We start from the raw sequence: 13525 nt of genomic DNA, 5'->3' as shown, positions 1-13525 counted from the left end.
GGAAGTTTGTACTTCTTCACTCCCTTCAGCCATTTCACCCACCCCACAACCACCACCACTGGCATCCACCGTCTGTTGTGTTTCTTTAAGTTCTGGTTGTCCATTTGTTTTCTTAGATTCCATATTTAAGAGAAATCACATGGTGTTTGTCTTTCTCTGTCTGACTTACTTCACTTAACATAATACCTTCAGGGTCCCTTCATTGTAAATGGCAAGATTTCATTTTTTTATGGTTGAGTAATATTCCGTTGGTATACATATATAATCTCTTCTTTATCCATTCATCCATTGATGGACACTTGGGTTGTTTCCATATCTGATTATAAATAATGTTGCAATGAATATCTGGTGTTATGTATCTTTTTGAATTAGTGCTTATACCTTTGTTTAGAAAAATACCTAGTGTAACTGCTGGATCATAAGGTAATACTATTTTTAATTTTTTGAGGCACTTCAGTAGTTGCTATTACTTGCTATTTCTTGTCTTTTAGATATTAGCCATTTTAATAGGTATGAGGTGAGACCTCATTGTGGTTTTGGTTTCTATTTCTATGATGATTAGTGATGTTGAGCATCTTTGTGCCTATGTGTGTGTGCGTGTGTGTCTCCTCTGGAAAAACGTCTATTCAGATCTTCTATTTTTTAATCGGATTCTCTTGCTATTAAGTGGTATGAATTCTTCACGTATGTTAGATATTAATCCCTTATCAGATGCACAATGTACAAGAATTTCTTTCCATTCTGTAGGTTGACGGTGGATGGTTTCCTCAGCTGTGCACAAGATTTTTAGTTTGATGTGGTCCCACTTGTGTGTTTTTGCTTCTGTTGCCTTTGCTTTTGGTGTCAAATCCAAAAAATCATCCCAAGACTGATGTCAAGGAACTTACTGCCTATGTTTTCTTCTAGAAGTTTTACGGTTTCAGGTCTTACATTCAAGTCTTTAATCCATTTTGAGTTAATTTTTGTGTATGGGGTAAGATGAGAGTCTAGTTTCATCCTTTGGCTTATAGCTGTCCAACTTCCCCAACATCATTTATTGAAGAGACTGTCCTTTCCCTGTCGTGTATTCTTGGATCTTCTGTCCTAAATTGACCGTGTATGTGTGGGTTTATTTCTGGGCTATTTTATTCCACTGACCTATGTGTCCATACTGTTTTAATTACTAAAGCTTTGTAATAGAGCTTGAGATCAGGAAGCCAGGTGTCCCCAGCTTTGCCCTTGTTACTCAAGATTGTTTTGGCCATTTGGGTTCTCCTGTAGTTCCATACAAATTTTTGGAATGTTTTTTTCTATTTCTGTGAACAGTTAGATTGAGTGCCATTGGAATTTTAATAGGGATTGTGCTGAATACTGTAGATTACTTTAGGTAATACAGACATTTTAACAATATTACGTCTCTCAATCCCTAAGTATGGAATGTCTTCCCGTTCATTGTGTGTGTGTGTCTTCATTTCGTTCACCAAGGTCTTATAATTTTCAGAGTATTTCCACTTCCTTGGTTAAATTTATTCCTAGATATGTTGTTCTTTTTGATGTAACTATAAATGAGATTGTTTTCTTAATTTCTCTGATAGTTCACCGTTAGCGTATAGAAATGCAACCAATTTTTATATGCTGATTTTCTATCCTGCAACTTTACTCAATTCACTAAAAAGTTCTAAGAGTTTTTGGGGGGAGTCTTTATTGTTTTCTATATATAAAATCATGTCATCCTCAAATAGAGATAGTTTTACTTCTTCCTTAGTAATTGAATGCCATTTTACATCTTTTTCTTGCCTAACTGCTATGCCCAGGACTTCCAATACTATGTTGAATAGAAATGGCAAGAATGGGTTGATCTTAGAAGAAACACTTACAGCTTTTCACAACTGAATGAAAGGTTAGCTGTGGGCTTGTCATATATGGCCTTTATTATGTCGAAGTACATTCTCTTTATACTCACTTTGTTGACTTTCTTTACTCAAAAAAATGAATGTTGACGAATAGACATCTCTCCAAAGATGACATCCAGATGCCAACAGACACAAGAAAAGATGCTCAACATCACTGGTCATCAGGGGAATGCAAATCAAAACTACAATGAGATACCACCTCACACCTGTCAGAATGGCTGAAATCAACAACACAAGAAACAACAGGTGTTGGCAAGGATGTAGAGAAAGGGAAACCTTCTTGCACTGTTAGTGGGAATGAAAACTGGTGTAGCTGCTCTGGAAAACGGTATGGAAATTAAAAGCTAAAGCTATGGAAGTCTCAAAGCTAAAAACAGAACTACCCTATGATGCAGCAATCACACTACTGGGTATTTACCCCCCCCCAAAATAAAAAATACTAATTCAAAGGGATATATGCACCCCTATTTTTACAGCAGCATTATCTACAATAGCCAAACCATGGAAACAGCCCAAGTGTCCATCAACTGATGGATGATAAAGAAGATGGGGTATATATATATATGCAATGGAAAATTAGTCATAAGAATGAAACTTGCCATTTTCAATGGCATGGATAGAGCCAGAGATCATTATGCCAAGTGAAGCCAGAAAAACACAATACCATATGATTTCACTCCTACGTGGAATTGAAGAAATAAAACAAAGGGAAAAAAAGAGGGGGGTCTTGTCAGGGCAAACCAAGACTGAGACTCTCAATTACAGAGGACACACTCATCCCGTTATCACCCGCCCCCCCCCCCCCCCCCCCCCCCAAACGTGATGGGGATTAGGAGCGAGCTTGTTGTGATGAGCACTGGGTGTCGTATGAAGCGTTGAATCACTACGCTGTACACCTGAAATTGACATTACACTATATGTTAACAGGAATTTAAATAAAAACTTAAAAAAAAAGAATGTTGAATTTTGCTAGTGCTTTTTCTGTGTCTACGATCATGATTATCTTTCATTTTGTTGGTGTGGTATGTCACATTGATTGATTCACAAATGTTGGTCCATTTGTGCATCACTGAAATAAATCCCATTAACTTATGGAATATGATCCTTTTAACATGTTATTGAGCTCTGTTTGCTAATATTTTGTTGAGAATTTTTGCATCTATGTTCACCAAGGATATTTGGCCTGTAATCTTATTTTCTTATGGTATCCTTGCCTGGTGTTGGTATCAGGCAACACTGATCTTGTAAAAATGAATTTGAAAGTTTCCTTTGCTCTCAATTTTTTGGAAGAGTTTGAGGAGAGGTATTAAATCTTTCTGAATGTTTGGCAGAATTCACCAGTGAAGCCATCTGATGATCCTGGACTTCTGTTTACTGGAGGTTTTTGATAACTGAGTCAATCTACTTACTACTAACCCATATTCAGATTTTCTACTTCTTCATGATTCAGCCTTGGAAGAGTGTACATTTATGGAATTTATCCAATTCTAGGAGTCCAATTTGTTGGCATATAGTTATTCATGGTGGTATCCCCTAACCCTTTTTCTGTGGCATCAGTTATAACTTCTGTTTCATTTCTGATTATATTTGAGTCCTGTTCTCTTGTTTTCTTGCTGAGTCTAGCTAAAGGTGTATGAATTTTGTTTATCTTTTGAAAGAATCAGCTTCATGGTTGGGCTTCATTTGCTTTTTTTTTCTAGTTCCTGAAAGTTTCAGATTAGAGATTTTTCTGATGGACTGAGGTAGGCCTGTATTGCTGTGACCTTTCTTCTTAGAACCACTTCTGCTGAGCTTTGAAGTTTTCATATGTTCTGCTACCGTTTAAGTTAGTCTCAAGCTGTTTCTTGACTTTTCCTTTGATTTCTTCATTGACCTACTGGTTGTTCAGAAGCATGCTGCATAAAATCCACATATCTGTGAAATTTCCAGTTTTCTCCCTGTAACTGACTTCTACTTTCATACCATTATGGGTCAGAAAAGATGCTTGATAGAATTTCAGCCTTCTTTGATTTATTGAGACTTGTTTTGTGGCCTAACATGTGATCTATCCTGGAGAACACTGGAAATGCCCTTGAGAAGAATGTGTATTCTATTGCTAATGGATGGAGTGTTCAGTATAAATTAAGTCCACTGATGTCAGTGGGGTATTGACGTCCCTACTACTACTGAATTGCATGTCTCCCTTTAGGTCTGTTAATATTTGCTTCATAGATTTAGGTGTTCCATATTGGGTACATAAATGTCTACAAATGCTGTGTCTTCTCAGTGGACTGATCCTTTCATCATTAAGTATCTCCCCTTCTTTGTCTCTTATTACAGTCTTTGGTTTGAAGTGTGTTTTGTCTGATAGAACTACAGCTAGTCATCTTCCTTTACGTCCCCGCTTCTGTGGAGTATCTTTCTGCAACCCCTCACTTTCCTCTGTGTGCGTCCTTACATCTGAACGGAGCCTCTTGTAGGCAGCAGATCGTTTTTGTTTTTTCCCATTAACCCACTCTGTGTCTCTTGATCAGAGAATTTGGTTCTTTTACATTTAAAGTAATTATTGATAAGTATGTACTTATTGCCATTTTGGTAACTGTTTTCTGGTTTTTCTTTTAGTTGGGCCTCTCTGTTCCTCTCTTCTTCGCTTTTTTGTGGTTTGATGACTTTCTTTAGTATTACACTTAGATTTCTTTCCCTTTGTGTTTTGTGTATCTATTAGAGGTATTTGCTTTTTGGTCACCATAAGACTCACACATAACAGCCTATACACACACACACGTTTAATCTTGTGTGTGTGTGTGTGTGTGTGTGTATTTATATATTAAGTTTGAACATACTCTAAAACTCTTGAGTTTTTACCTGCCCTCCCCACAATTAATGTTTTGATGTTACATTTATATCTTTTCACATTGCGTATCCCATAACTAAGTATCGTAGTTTTCCTGATTTTTACTACTTTTGTCTTTTTAACCTTCGTTCTAGTTTAGTAAGCAATTAATCCATTACCTTTACTGTACATTTACCTTTACCAGTGAGATTTATACTCTCTCGTATTTTGCTACTAATCAAGGCCCTCTCACTGTAACATTTCTCCCACGGCCTGTTTAGTGGCAATGAGCTCCTTTACACTTTGCTTGTCTGGAAAACTATCCCTCCTTCAATTCTGAATGACGGCCCTTGCTGGGCAGAGTATTCTTGGTTGTAGGTTTTCTTTTCAGTACTTTGAATATATCCTGCCGCTCCCTTCTGGGCTGCCAGGTTTCTGCTGAAAATGTGCTGACCATCTTAGCTGTTTCCTTGTATGGAACAAGTTGTTTTTCTCCTGCTGCTCTTAAGATTCTCTCGTTAGCCTCTGACATTTTAATTATAACTTGTCTTGGTGTGAACTCCTTGGATTCATCTTACTTACAGCTCTCCAGGCTCCATGGACCTGGATGTCTATTTCTCTCCCGAGGTTAGGAACGTTTTCTGTCCCTTTCTCTCTTTCTTTTCTGTGACACACATATTGTGAATGCTGTTCTGATTGATGCTGTCCTACAGGTCCCTCAAGCTATCTTAAATTTTTCCTGGTTTCTTTTTGCTGCTCTGTGTGAGGTCTATTGTCCTGTCCTCTTGATGGCTGCTGCTTCCTTCTGTTTTTTTCTAGTGGGAACTTCACAGGGCATTCTTCAGTTCCGTTACTGTATTCTTTTCTATCTTTTAATTAAAAATTTTTTTAATGTTTATTTTTTGAGAGAGAAAGAGATACACACAGAGAGAGAGAAAACACACAAGTAGGGGAGGGGCAGAGAGAGAGGGAGACACAGAATGTCAAGCAGGTTCCAGGCTCTGAGCTGTCAGCACATGCCCGACACAGGACTCCAACACAGAAACCGTGAGATCATGACCTGAGCTGAAGTTGGACGCTCAACCGGCTAAGCCACCAGGCGCCCCACTTTACTGTATCTTAAGTGGCTTGACCTAAGTGGTATTCCCTCCTATCTTCCATCTCCCTGTTGAAGTTGTGTGTTCATCCTTCCTTCTCCTGAGTTCTGTGAGCTTCCTCATGACCATTACTTTGAACTCCTAATTAGGTAAAGTATTTATCTCTGTTCATTAAGGTTCTATCTTGTTCTTTCTTCTGGAACACGTTTGTCTGTCTGCTCGTTTTGTTGGCCTCTCTGTATTAAGTGCAGCAGGTACCTCTCCCAGTCTGGAAGGAGTGGGCTGTGGAAGTAATGAATCTCCTCGTTCAGCCTTACCCTTGGTTGTCTCCTGAACCCCTCTGATTGTCTACGCAGCCAAATGTACTCCAGATATGTTCCCACTGTTAAGGGCGTGCTGAGACCTGTCCAAGTTCCAAAGGGAGGAATCCCACTGAGCACTAGTTACAGGCTGACTGGCAGCCAGGCCCTCAGGCAGCAGCTTTTAAAGTATGTGTATACATACAGTTTGTGGGACCACAGTCCTAAATCCTGCTGGCCTCCAGACCAGGATGTCTGGAGGTGTCTCCTGGTTACAGTTGCAAAAATTAGGGCTCCTTTCATGGAGGTGCCAGTGAACTGGAGCACAGTCAAGGGAAAGTGCAAAGTTGTCCCCCTGTCCACGTTCCCTGGGAGCACCTCCACAGTCTCTAGATGTGACAAACCTGAAGCCTGTACCTCAGGCTGTGCCCCAGGACAGATAACCTGTGCCCCAGGACAGGTACTGCACCCCAGGACAGGTAAACAGACGTTCCTCCCAGAAAGCCTGGGCTGTGTCTCAGTCTGTCGTCTGTGCAGTGCCCCGCAAGCCATCTGTCAAGAACAGTCTCTCTCCATGATACAGACCTACGGGGCCCAGGTGTCCTAGCCCCTGGCTCCCAGTGCCAGGCGCGCACGGGTATCCCTGTGCGGTCTATGGGCACCTGCAGCTCTAGCAAGGCAGGAGGCAAATGTGGGGCTGCAGCACGCTTACTGGCTTCGTTGACGCAGGAGGAGGGCACGGGGCTGGGGTGCACCTGTTGGCTGTAGCAGAGCAGCACTAGCAAGGTAGAAGCAATGTGCACAAAGGGTCGCCATCAGCACCTCTATCCCCAGATGGAGTTCCAGCAGGCCTTTGCCCCTCTGGCAGATGCTTTAGGGCCAGCAAATGAACCCTCTTCACACACAGTGCAATCACTTTCTAAACTGTTGCTTCTGTGCTGGGCCTTGGGACAAGTGAGTGGAGCATGAGCCCCATGGGTATGCTGGACGCAAGCCCCGTATTTCCAAAGGCAGATGTTTTGGAGGTTCATCTCTCTGGTGCAGGCCCCAAGGGCTGAAATGCCTAATGGGTGACGTGAACACCCCGCTCAAGGAGGAGCTCTGAATGTGTGAGACTCCCCCTGTGTGTGGTGGCAGTGCAGGGCTGGGGCATCTGGTGAGACAGCGTCCCTGCCTCGGCCCCCCCAAATCCCCCGTCTCCCTTGAAATGGAGGAGCTGGTCAGCGGGGTTCTTGGGTGTTCTGCACAGGGAGTCGCTCCACACGCAGCCGCAGCCACAGGGCCAGGGGAAGAGGCCAGCTCTGCATCCCCCTGTGCCACCGTCTCAAACGGCCCCCCATCAGCACTCGAAGGCCGGGGTGCGGCAGCCCCACCCCTGAAAAGCTGCTGCTTCATCCTGCCGCTGAGCTGCGCATCCAGTAACCGTTCCCTCTACTGACACAAATGACGAGAACCTGTAGAGCCTCCCCAATGACAAAAACATCTCTGTGCTTCTCGGTCCACCTCCCGCTGAGATAAAGAGCCACTTAAAAACCAGCCACCTACGCATTCTGACTTCACCACAGAACGTTCCGCTGCGGCCCAGCCGGACCCTCCCTGCTGGCGACAGCACGCTCTTTACCTTTCTGGTGAGTGGCACTTCGATGGGCACGGGAACAACTTCAGCCAGCAGGCAGCCGTAGAAGGCCACCATGGACGCGGCGGGGTCATTGTTGGGGAACACCAGCGCCACCTGCACAGACACAGAGCAGGAGGGATTAACCAGCAAATCGATGCCACCAGCTTTCAAAATACCGAGAAACGATGCAAACCGCCATGGGCAGCAGGGCTCATGTTCTCCGTGAGAACAGAGGCTGAACAAAAATTAGGTGCACGCTTAAAACTACCCTTCAGCAAGATGCATTCAAGTACTGTGTACTTTCTCTGGAAGCGACACGTATCGCCCACAGTCCTTCCTAACGCTGCCCCCAGAAGACAACTACCCAGATGTTCCGCTCGTCATCTTCCTGTCACGTACTTAACACAGGGTGAACCACAGCATCCTCGCTGGGCTCGGTAAGAACTCGTGTTTCCACATAGCCTTCACAGGGGTGACCGAGCGCTGTGTGCTTCCTCACCGGGGCGAGGCTGGCAGGGCGCTGACCACAGGGCTCCATCCTGGTCCCGGGTCAGTATCCGCCCCTCCAGGCCTCAGTTTTCCTGCCTACGTCCTAGTGCTGCAGTGAAGGTCACAGAGAAGGTGGCGAGGGCTTGGTGCAAGGCCAGGCGCACAGCACACAGCCGTGAATGCCAGCCAGCCGGGGCTGTCAGTCCATCCGTGGCACCCTCACAGATGAGGCTCCACGAACGCCTGCTGGCCTGGTTCCACCCACTGCCTTCCTGCTCGGCCTTAGGGACGAAAAGCACAATAATCTTGGAGTTATAAGAGGCAGGCTGATTTAAATTTCCCGGAGTAGTAGGACTTTTGTTTAAAGTTTATTTGTCTTGAGAAAGAGAAACAGCCTGTGCATGCAAGAGCAGGGGACGAGCTCACAGTGGGAGGAGGAGCATCCCAAGCAGGCTCCACGCTGTCAGCCAGCACAGAGCCCAGCGCAGAGCCTGATCCCATGACCCTGGGATCGTGGCCTGAGCCGGAATCCAGAGTCTGATGCTTAACTGAGCCGTCCAGGTGCCCCGGGTAATATGATTTCTAAAACGTTTTCTGATAGGCCTGAGGTTATCTTAACGTTGAATGATTTTTCCATGGGATGGCTTGTAATTATTCTTCCTCACGTGAAAAGCTTTTCATTCCCCTTTTTACCTATTAGCCTATTTAGCCCATCAGTGTTTTGACAAGTACCCTAAAATCAGGATGGATCTTAAACATATTTGACGGCATTAACTCTTACGCTTGATGCAAAGACTTCTTGCTGCAGTACCGTTTGGTTTTTATTGCTGCATTTTTTACTGGACGTTTGTCAAGATGCCCCTTTCTGTCAGTGCCCACGACTTAACAAGTATGCCATCCCACGTGAGTCCGTCCGGGGCTTGTCCCAGGGTCTGCCGTGTAGCTCACCTGGCACCAGCCAGCTCTCCTGTTACTGCAGCCCCTCCTGGAGCAGCCGTGCCCACCTCTCGGGCAGACCGCCTCCTCAGGACACCGCAGTAGCTGTCCCGTGGCTGCATGTCTGCACTGCCCTCTCCGCCCTGCAGACCCCGCTCCTGCTGTAGCCCGCATCACCCCCACGTCCTGATTGGGCATCGGGGTTCCACTCCCCCCTTGTGGACAAGTTTGCTGCGTGTTCACAGGCACCCAGATCCCATGACTTAACACGCACAGGTCACTTCTGCATGACTCATTCAGGAATTTAACCAATTTTTTCTCTCAAAATGTCCTAACCAGAAGTTGCCAGTTTTTCCAGGAGCAGGTGGGTAACACACTCAATTTCAATATACAAATAAGCAGGTTGGTGTGAAGGGACGCAGATGGCAGCTGAGAACAGAAGAGGCCACATCGTAAATTTGTCCATGTTTGAAACTTAGCGACACAGGATAGCAGGTGGGGAAGAAATCAGCTTGGGATTCAATGAAGGTTTCCTTTCCATGCAGCATTCCTGCAGTTCACTGAAATCAGCTAAATGAGAGATACATGACCCCGTAAGGCCAGCAAAAGCCATTCTGCACTACCGACGACTGTGTTTGAGAACCCTGAGAGGTAACCGTTGCTTATGTCAACTTATTCCATCCTGACAGCACTCAGCCGTGAGCAGGGCTTTCCAGAAGTAACTGACTTGCACATGTACACATATGAACCGTCAGCAATTATTTTAACAAAGTGTGTGAGGATCGCAGTAGCTGTAAGGGCTCTGCCTTCAAGTGGCAGCTGAGCTGAGAGCAACAGGTTTTAGATGTGGCTCTGGCAGGGCAACACTGAGTCTTCCGGGTGAGTATCTGTGAGCTTCCGGGTGTCGCCGCCACAAGACGTCTCTCCCTGAAACGGACCAACATGTTTGAGGAAGTCGTTCAAACTGCAGGGAAACACAGGACATACTGCTGTTCCATCCCAAACCAATGGATGCACCTATTCATAATGGACCAGTTAAATACCGACTTGTTAGTCTTCTTGGAGCACCTGCTCTGGATGCAGGAGTCCCCGCCAGGAGCACAGAACCGAGAGCGAGAAGATGGGGCACCCCCAGACTGGGAACAAGGTCTGGCTGCCACTCCGGCTCCATTCAAAGGAAGATCAACCGAACCCGGGACTGCAAGGTCCCACTGCTTTGTTGCTGCAGCTCATGCTGGTGAGGCCACACTGTATAAACCTGGCAGAATTGTGTTAAATAGGATGAAACGTGAAGTTACAACGTAAAGTGAATAAAAGCAGACTATGAAATTGTATATTGTATCTCTCGATGATATAAAAGTAAGGGACAGGGAGGGTCAGATACCTCTGAAGGCTCAGAATAAAAACTGAAGGTTTGTTGCTGTTTTGTTTTGCAGTTTAAGGAAGGGGAGTCTGTACTTCAGTAATTCCTGTTAAGTCTTGTTTCCGTTTCTGAGTCGGTCACAAGCCCTGTCTTACTGGCGTCTCCACAGTGATTCCCGTGCAACGCACACATGCAGGTGCTTGGTTCTGAGGGACCCACACAGCTCCCCTGTATTCGCTCCTCCACGGATTCCTTGAGGTGTCATCGGACCTAATCCCCCACAGGGCACAGCAGGCATCCACAAACCAAGAGGCAAAGGCACAACCCACCGCCGCGCTTCGGAGGGTCTCCTCTTGGTAAAGGGACGCCCCTCGGCCAGCTTGCCTTCAGCGCTCTTCACACCAGGAGCTGCTGCACACACTTCCCATGTCAGCTCCTTCCCATGCTTTCCTGGAGCCTAGCTTACAGCTCACAGGCTCACTTTTCCTCTCTGGGAAGACTTCTCAGGCCCCAGATGCTCCTCAAAATGAAAAACATCTCTCTCCTTCCAGATACTTCATCTCCACCTCTTACCCCTCTTTTGGGGACCTGTATCACTTTCCCTTTATAGAAAAGCTGATTATCAGTAATGTGTCTATTTATATTTTAATACAACTGGCAGGCTCCCTTCAGATGTGACGCACCTTCGTGCCTTCCGAAGCTCTAAATATCCCCAAACCCTATTCAGCTTAGGCACATAAAGCCCTTTTCGGAAGCCCAAGAAGGTAATTCCCCAAACAACATTAGTAAGGTCACACACACACAAATGTAAATTTTTATGCTAAGGACTGAATGTTCACTGTTCTGGGGAAAATTATGTTTTATTCAAAAGTGATTTTCAAAGAGGGCAAAAAATTCCGTTTATAGCAACATAAGCTTATGATCAATTTACTGCTACGGTCGTGTATATTTATTTTATAAAAGTATCTGTACACATGTGCCCGATATTAACTACATGAATAATGTTTTAAATAACTTAGAAAAATAGTCTCCCTCACACAGTCAAACCAACCTCTACCGACAAACCTCTTTACATAGTTTATTTTCTCAAAACTGTGCCCCGCAAATTCCTACTAACATCTTAGCTGAACAGAGGTGGTTTATTTTGTAGTTGTTATTTTAAGGGAACTTCAATAATCTGGAGGCCATGCTCTATGAGAATTTTTAACGAAATCATTCTACTAACACTATCCGTGAAATTATAGTTAAGGGAGATATTACATACAACTGATTTTTTATTGGGGTAAAACATACACAACGTTGACCACTCATTTATTTTATTAATTTATTTTGAAAATGAAGTGCACAGCTCAGCAGCATGAAGTACATTCACAACCAGAACCATCTCCCGACCTTCTCATCTTCCTAAACTGAAGCCTCACTCCCATTAAGGAACTTCCCAGCCCCCACCAGCCCCCTAGCTACCATCACCCTTCTGATTCCATGAATTTACTCTAAGTACCTGGTACGTTTGTCCTTTGCAGCTGCCATATTCCATGTCACGTAGTCTTTGAGCCCATCGTGTTTTATTATGTGTCTCCGTGCATCTGCCGATGGACACTTGAGTTACTGCCACCTTTTGGTTTTGTGAACAATGCTGCTACGAACACTGGTGTTGCTATTATCTGCTCAAGCCCCTGATTTCAGTTCTTTTGAAACAGAAGGGAAACTGTTGGATCAAGCAGTAATTTATGTTCAATTTCTAAAGGAGCCGCCATACTGTTTTCTGCAGTGGCAGCACACCGGGGTTCAATTTCTTCATTCTTGCCAACATTTACTTTCTGCTTTCTGACAACGGCCACCCCAATGGCTGTGGAGTGCGGTCTCACTGTGGTTTTAACATGCAGCGCCCTAACGAGCAGTGACATGGGGCGTCTTTTCAGGTGCTCCCTGGCCATCTGCAAACCTTCTCTGGAGAAATGTCTATTCAAGTCCTCTCCCATTTTTTAAACTTATGTTTTGTTTGTTTGTTTTAGCATAGTGTGGATACTAACCTCTTCTCAGATATAGAATTCGTCAATATTTTCTCCCATCTTGTATGTTTCTTTTTCAGTCTCGATAATGTCCTTTGGTGCACAGAGTTATTTTGATGAAATCCAATTTATGTTTTTATTTTTATTCCATGGTGTTTTTGGTATCATGTAAAAAAATCATTGCCAAATTCTGTGTTATGCAGCTTTCCCCATGTTTTATTCTAAGAGTTTTATAGTTTTTGTTCTTTAAGTCTCCGAACCATTGTGAGTTAATTTTTTATTTTTTTTTTATTTTATTTATTTATTTTTTTTAATTTTTTTTTTCAACTTTTTAAATTTATTTTTGGGACAGAGAGAGACAGAGCATGAACGGGGGAGGGGCAGAGAGAGGAGGAGACACAGAATCAGAAACAGGCTCCAGGCTCCGAGCCAACAGCCCAGAGCCTGACGCGGGGCTCGAACTCACGGACCGCAAGATCGTGACCTGGCTGAAGTCGGACGCTTAACCGACTGCGCCACCCAGGCGCCCCGTGAGTTAATTTTTTAATAGACGGTGTAAAAGGTCCAACTTTGTCCTTTTGCTTGTGGGTGGTCTAGTTTTCCCAGCACCATTTGTCGAAGAGACCGTCCTTTCCCCGTGTCATATCTTAACATCCTCGATGAACCTGCTTCACCGTGCACACGAGGGTTTGTTTCTGGGCTCTCTGTTCTACTCCATTCTCCACATCTGTCTTTACGTTAGCACTGCACTGCTTTGATTACTGTAGCCTTGTGGTTTTATAATCAGGAAGTGCTAAGACCTATAACTGAGATTTACAAGCCACAGGTCAAACTTGTTCAATAAAAAAATGGAAAGAATCATAGTCCACCACAGAAGGCTGGGCCTCTGGTAATCTTCTAAAAAATTCCTCATGATGGGCCCCTGTCTTTATAATATCTTAAGTAAATCACAGCTTCTGTTCTTGTTGGTTTATGGTGCTCAGCACTGATATTTTTACTGAATTCAC

General features: G+C 44.3%; 1 protein-coding gene across 5 annotated transcripts in view; it reads right to left on the bottom strand.

The window, feature by feature from the left end:
* The window catches only part of DIP2C (disco interacting protein 2 homolog C), a 322639-nt gene that overhangs the window by 116614 nt on the left and 192500 nt on the right, over positions 1 to 13525 (bottom strand). For all 5 annotated transcript variants that reach the window (XM_040451581.1, XM_040451579.1, XM_040451580.1 and 2 more), the window contains one exon: positions 7722 to 7832. In XM_040451581.1, the coding sequence (XP_040307515.1) occupies positions 7722 to 7832 (111 nt within the window). The remainder of the gene's footprint in view (positions 1 to 7721; positions 7833 to 13525) is intronic.

The sequence above is a fragment of the Herpailurus yagouaroundi genome, unplaced genomic scaffold (genome assembly GCF_014898765.1).
Source record: "Herpailurus yagouaroundi ecotype Mexico unplaced genomic scaffold, PumYag 203, whole genome shotgun sequence".
NCBI classification, from domain to species: domain Eukaryota; kingdom Metazoa; phylum Chordata; class Mammalia; order Carnivora; family Felidae; genus Herpailurus; species Herpailurus yagouaroundi.
Note: the sequence above shows the minus strand (reverse complement) of the source record. Positions and strands in the feature narration are given on the sequence as shown.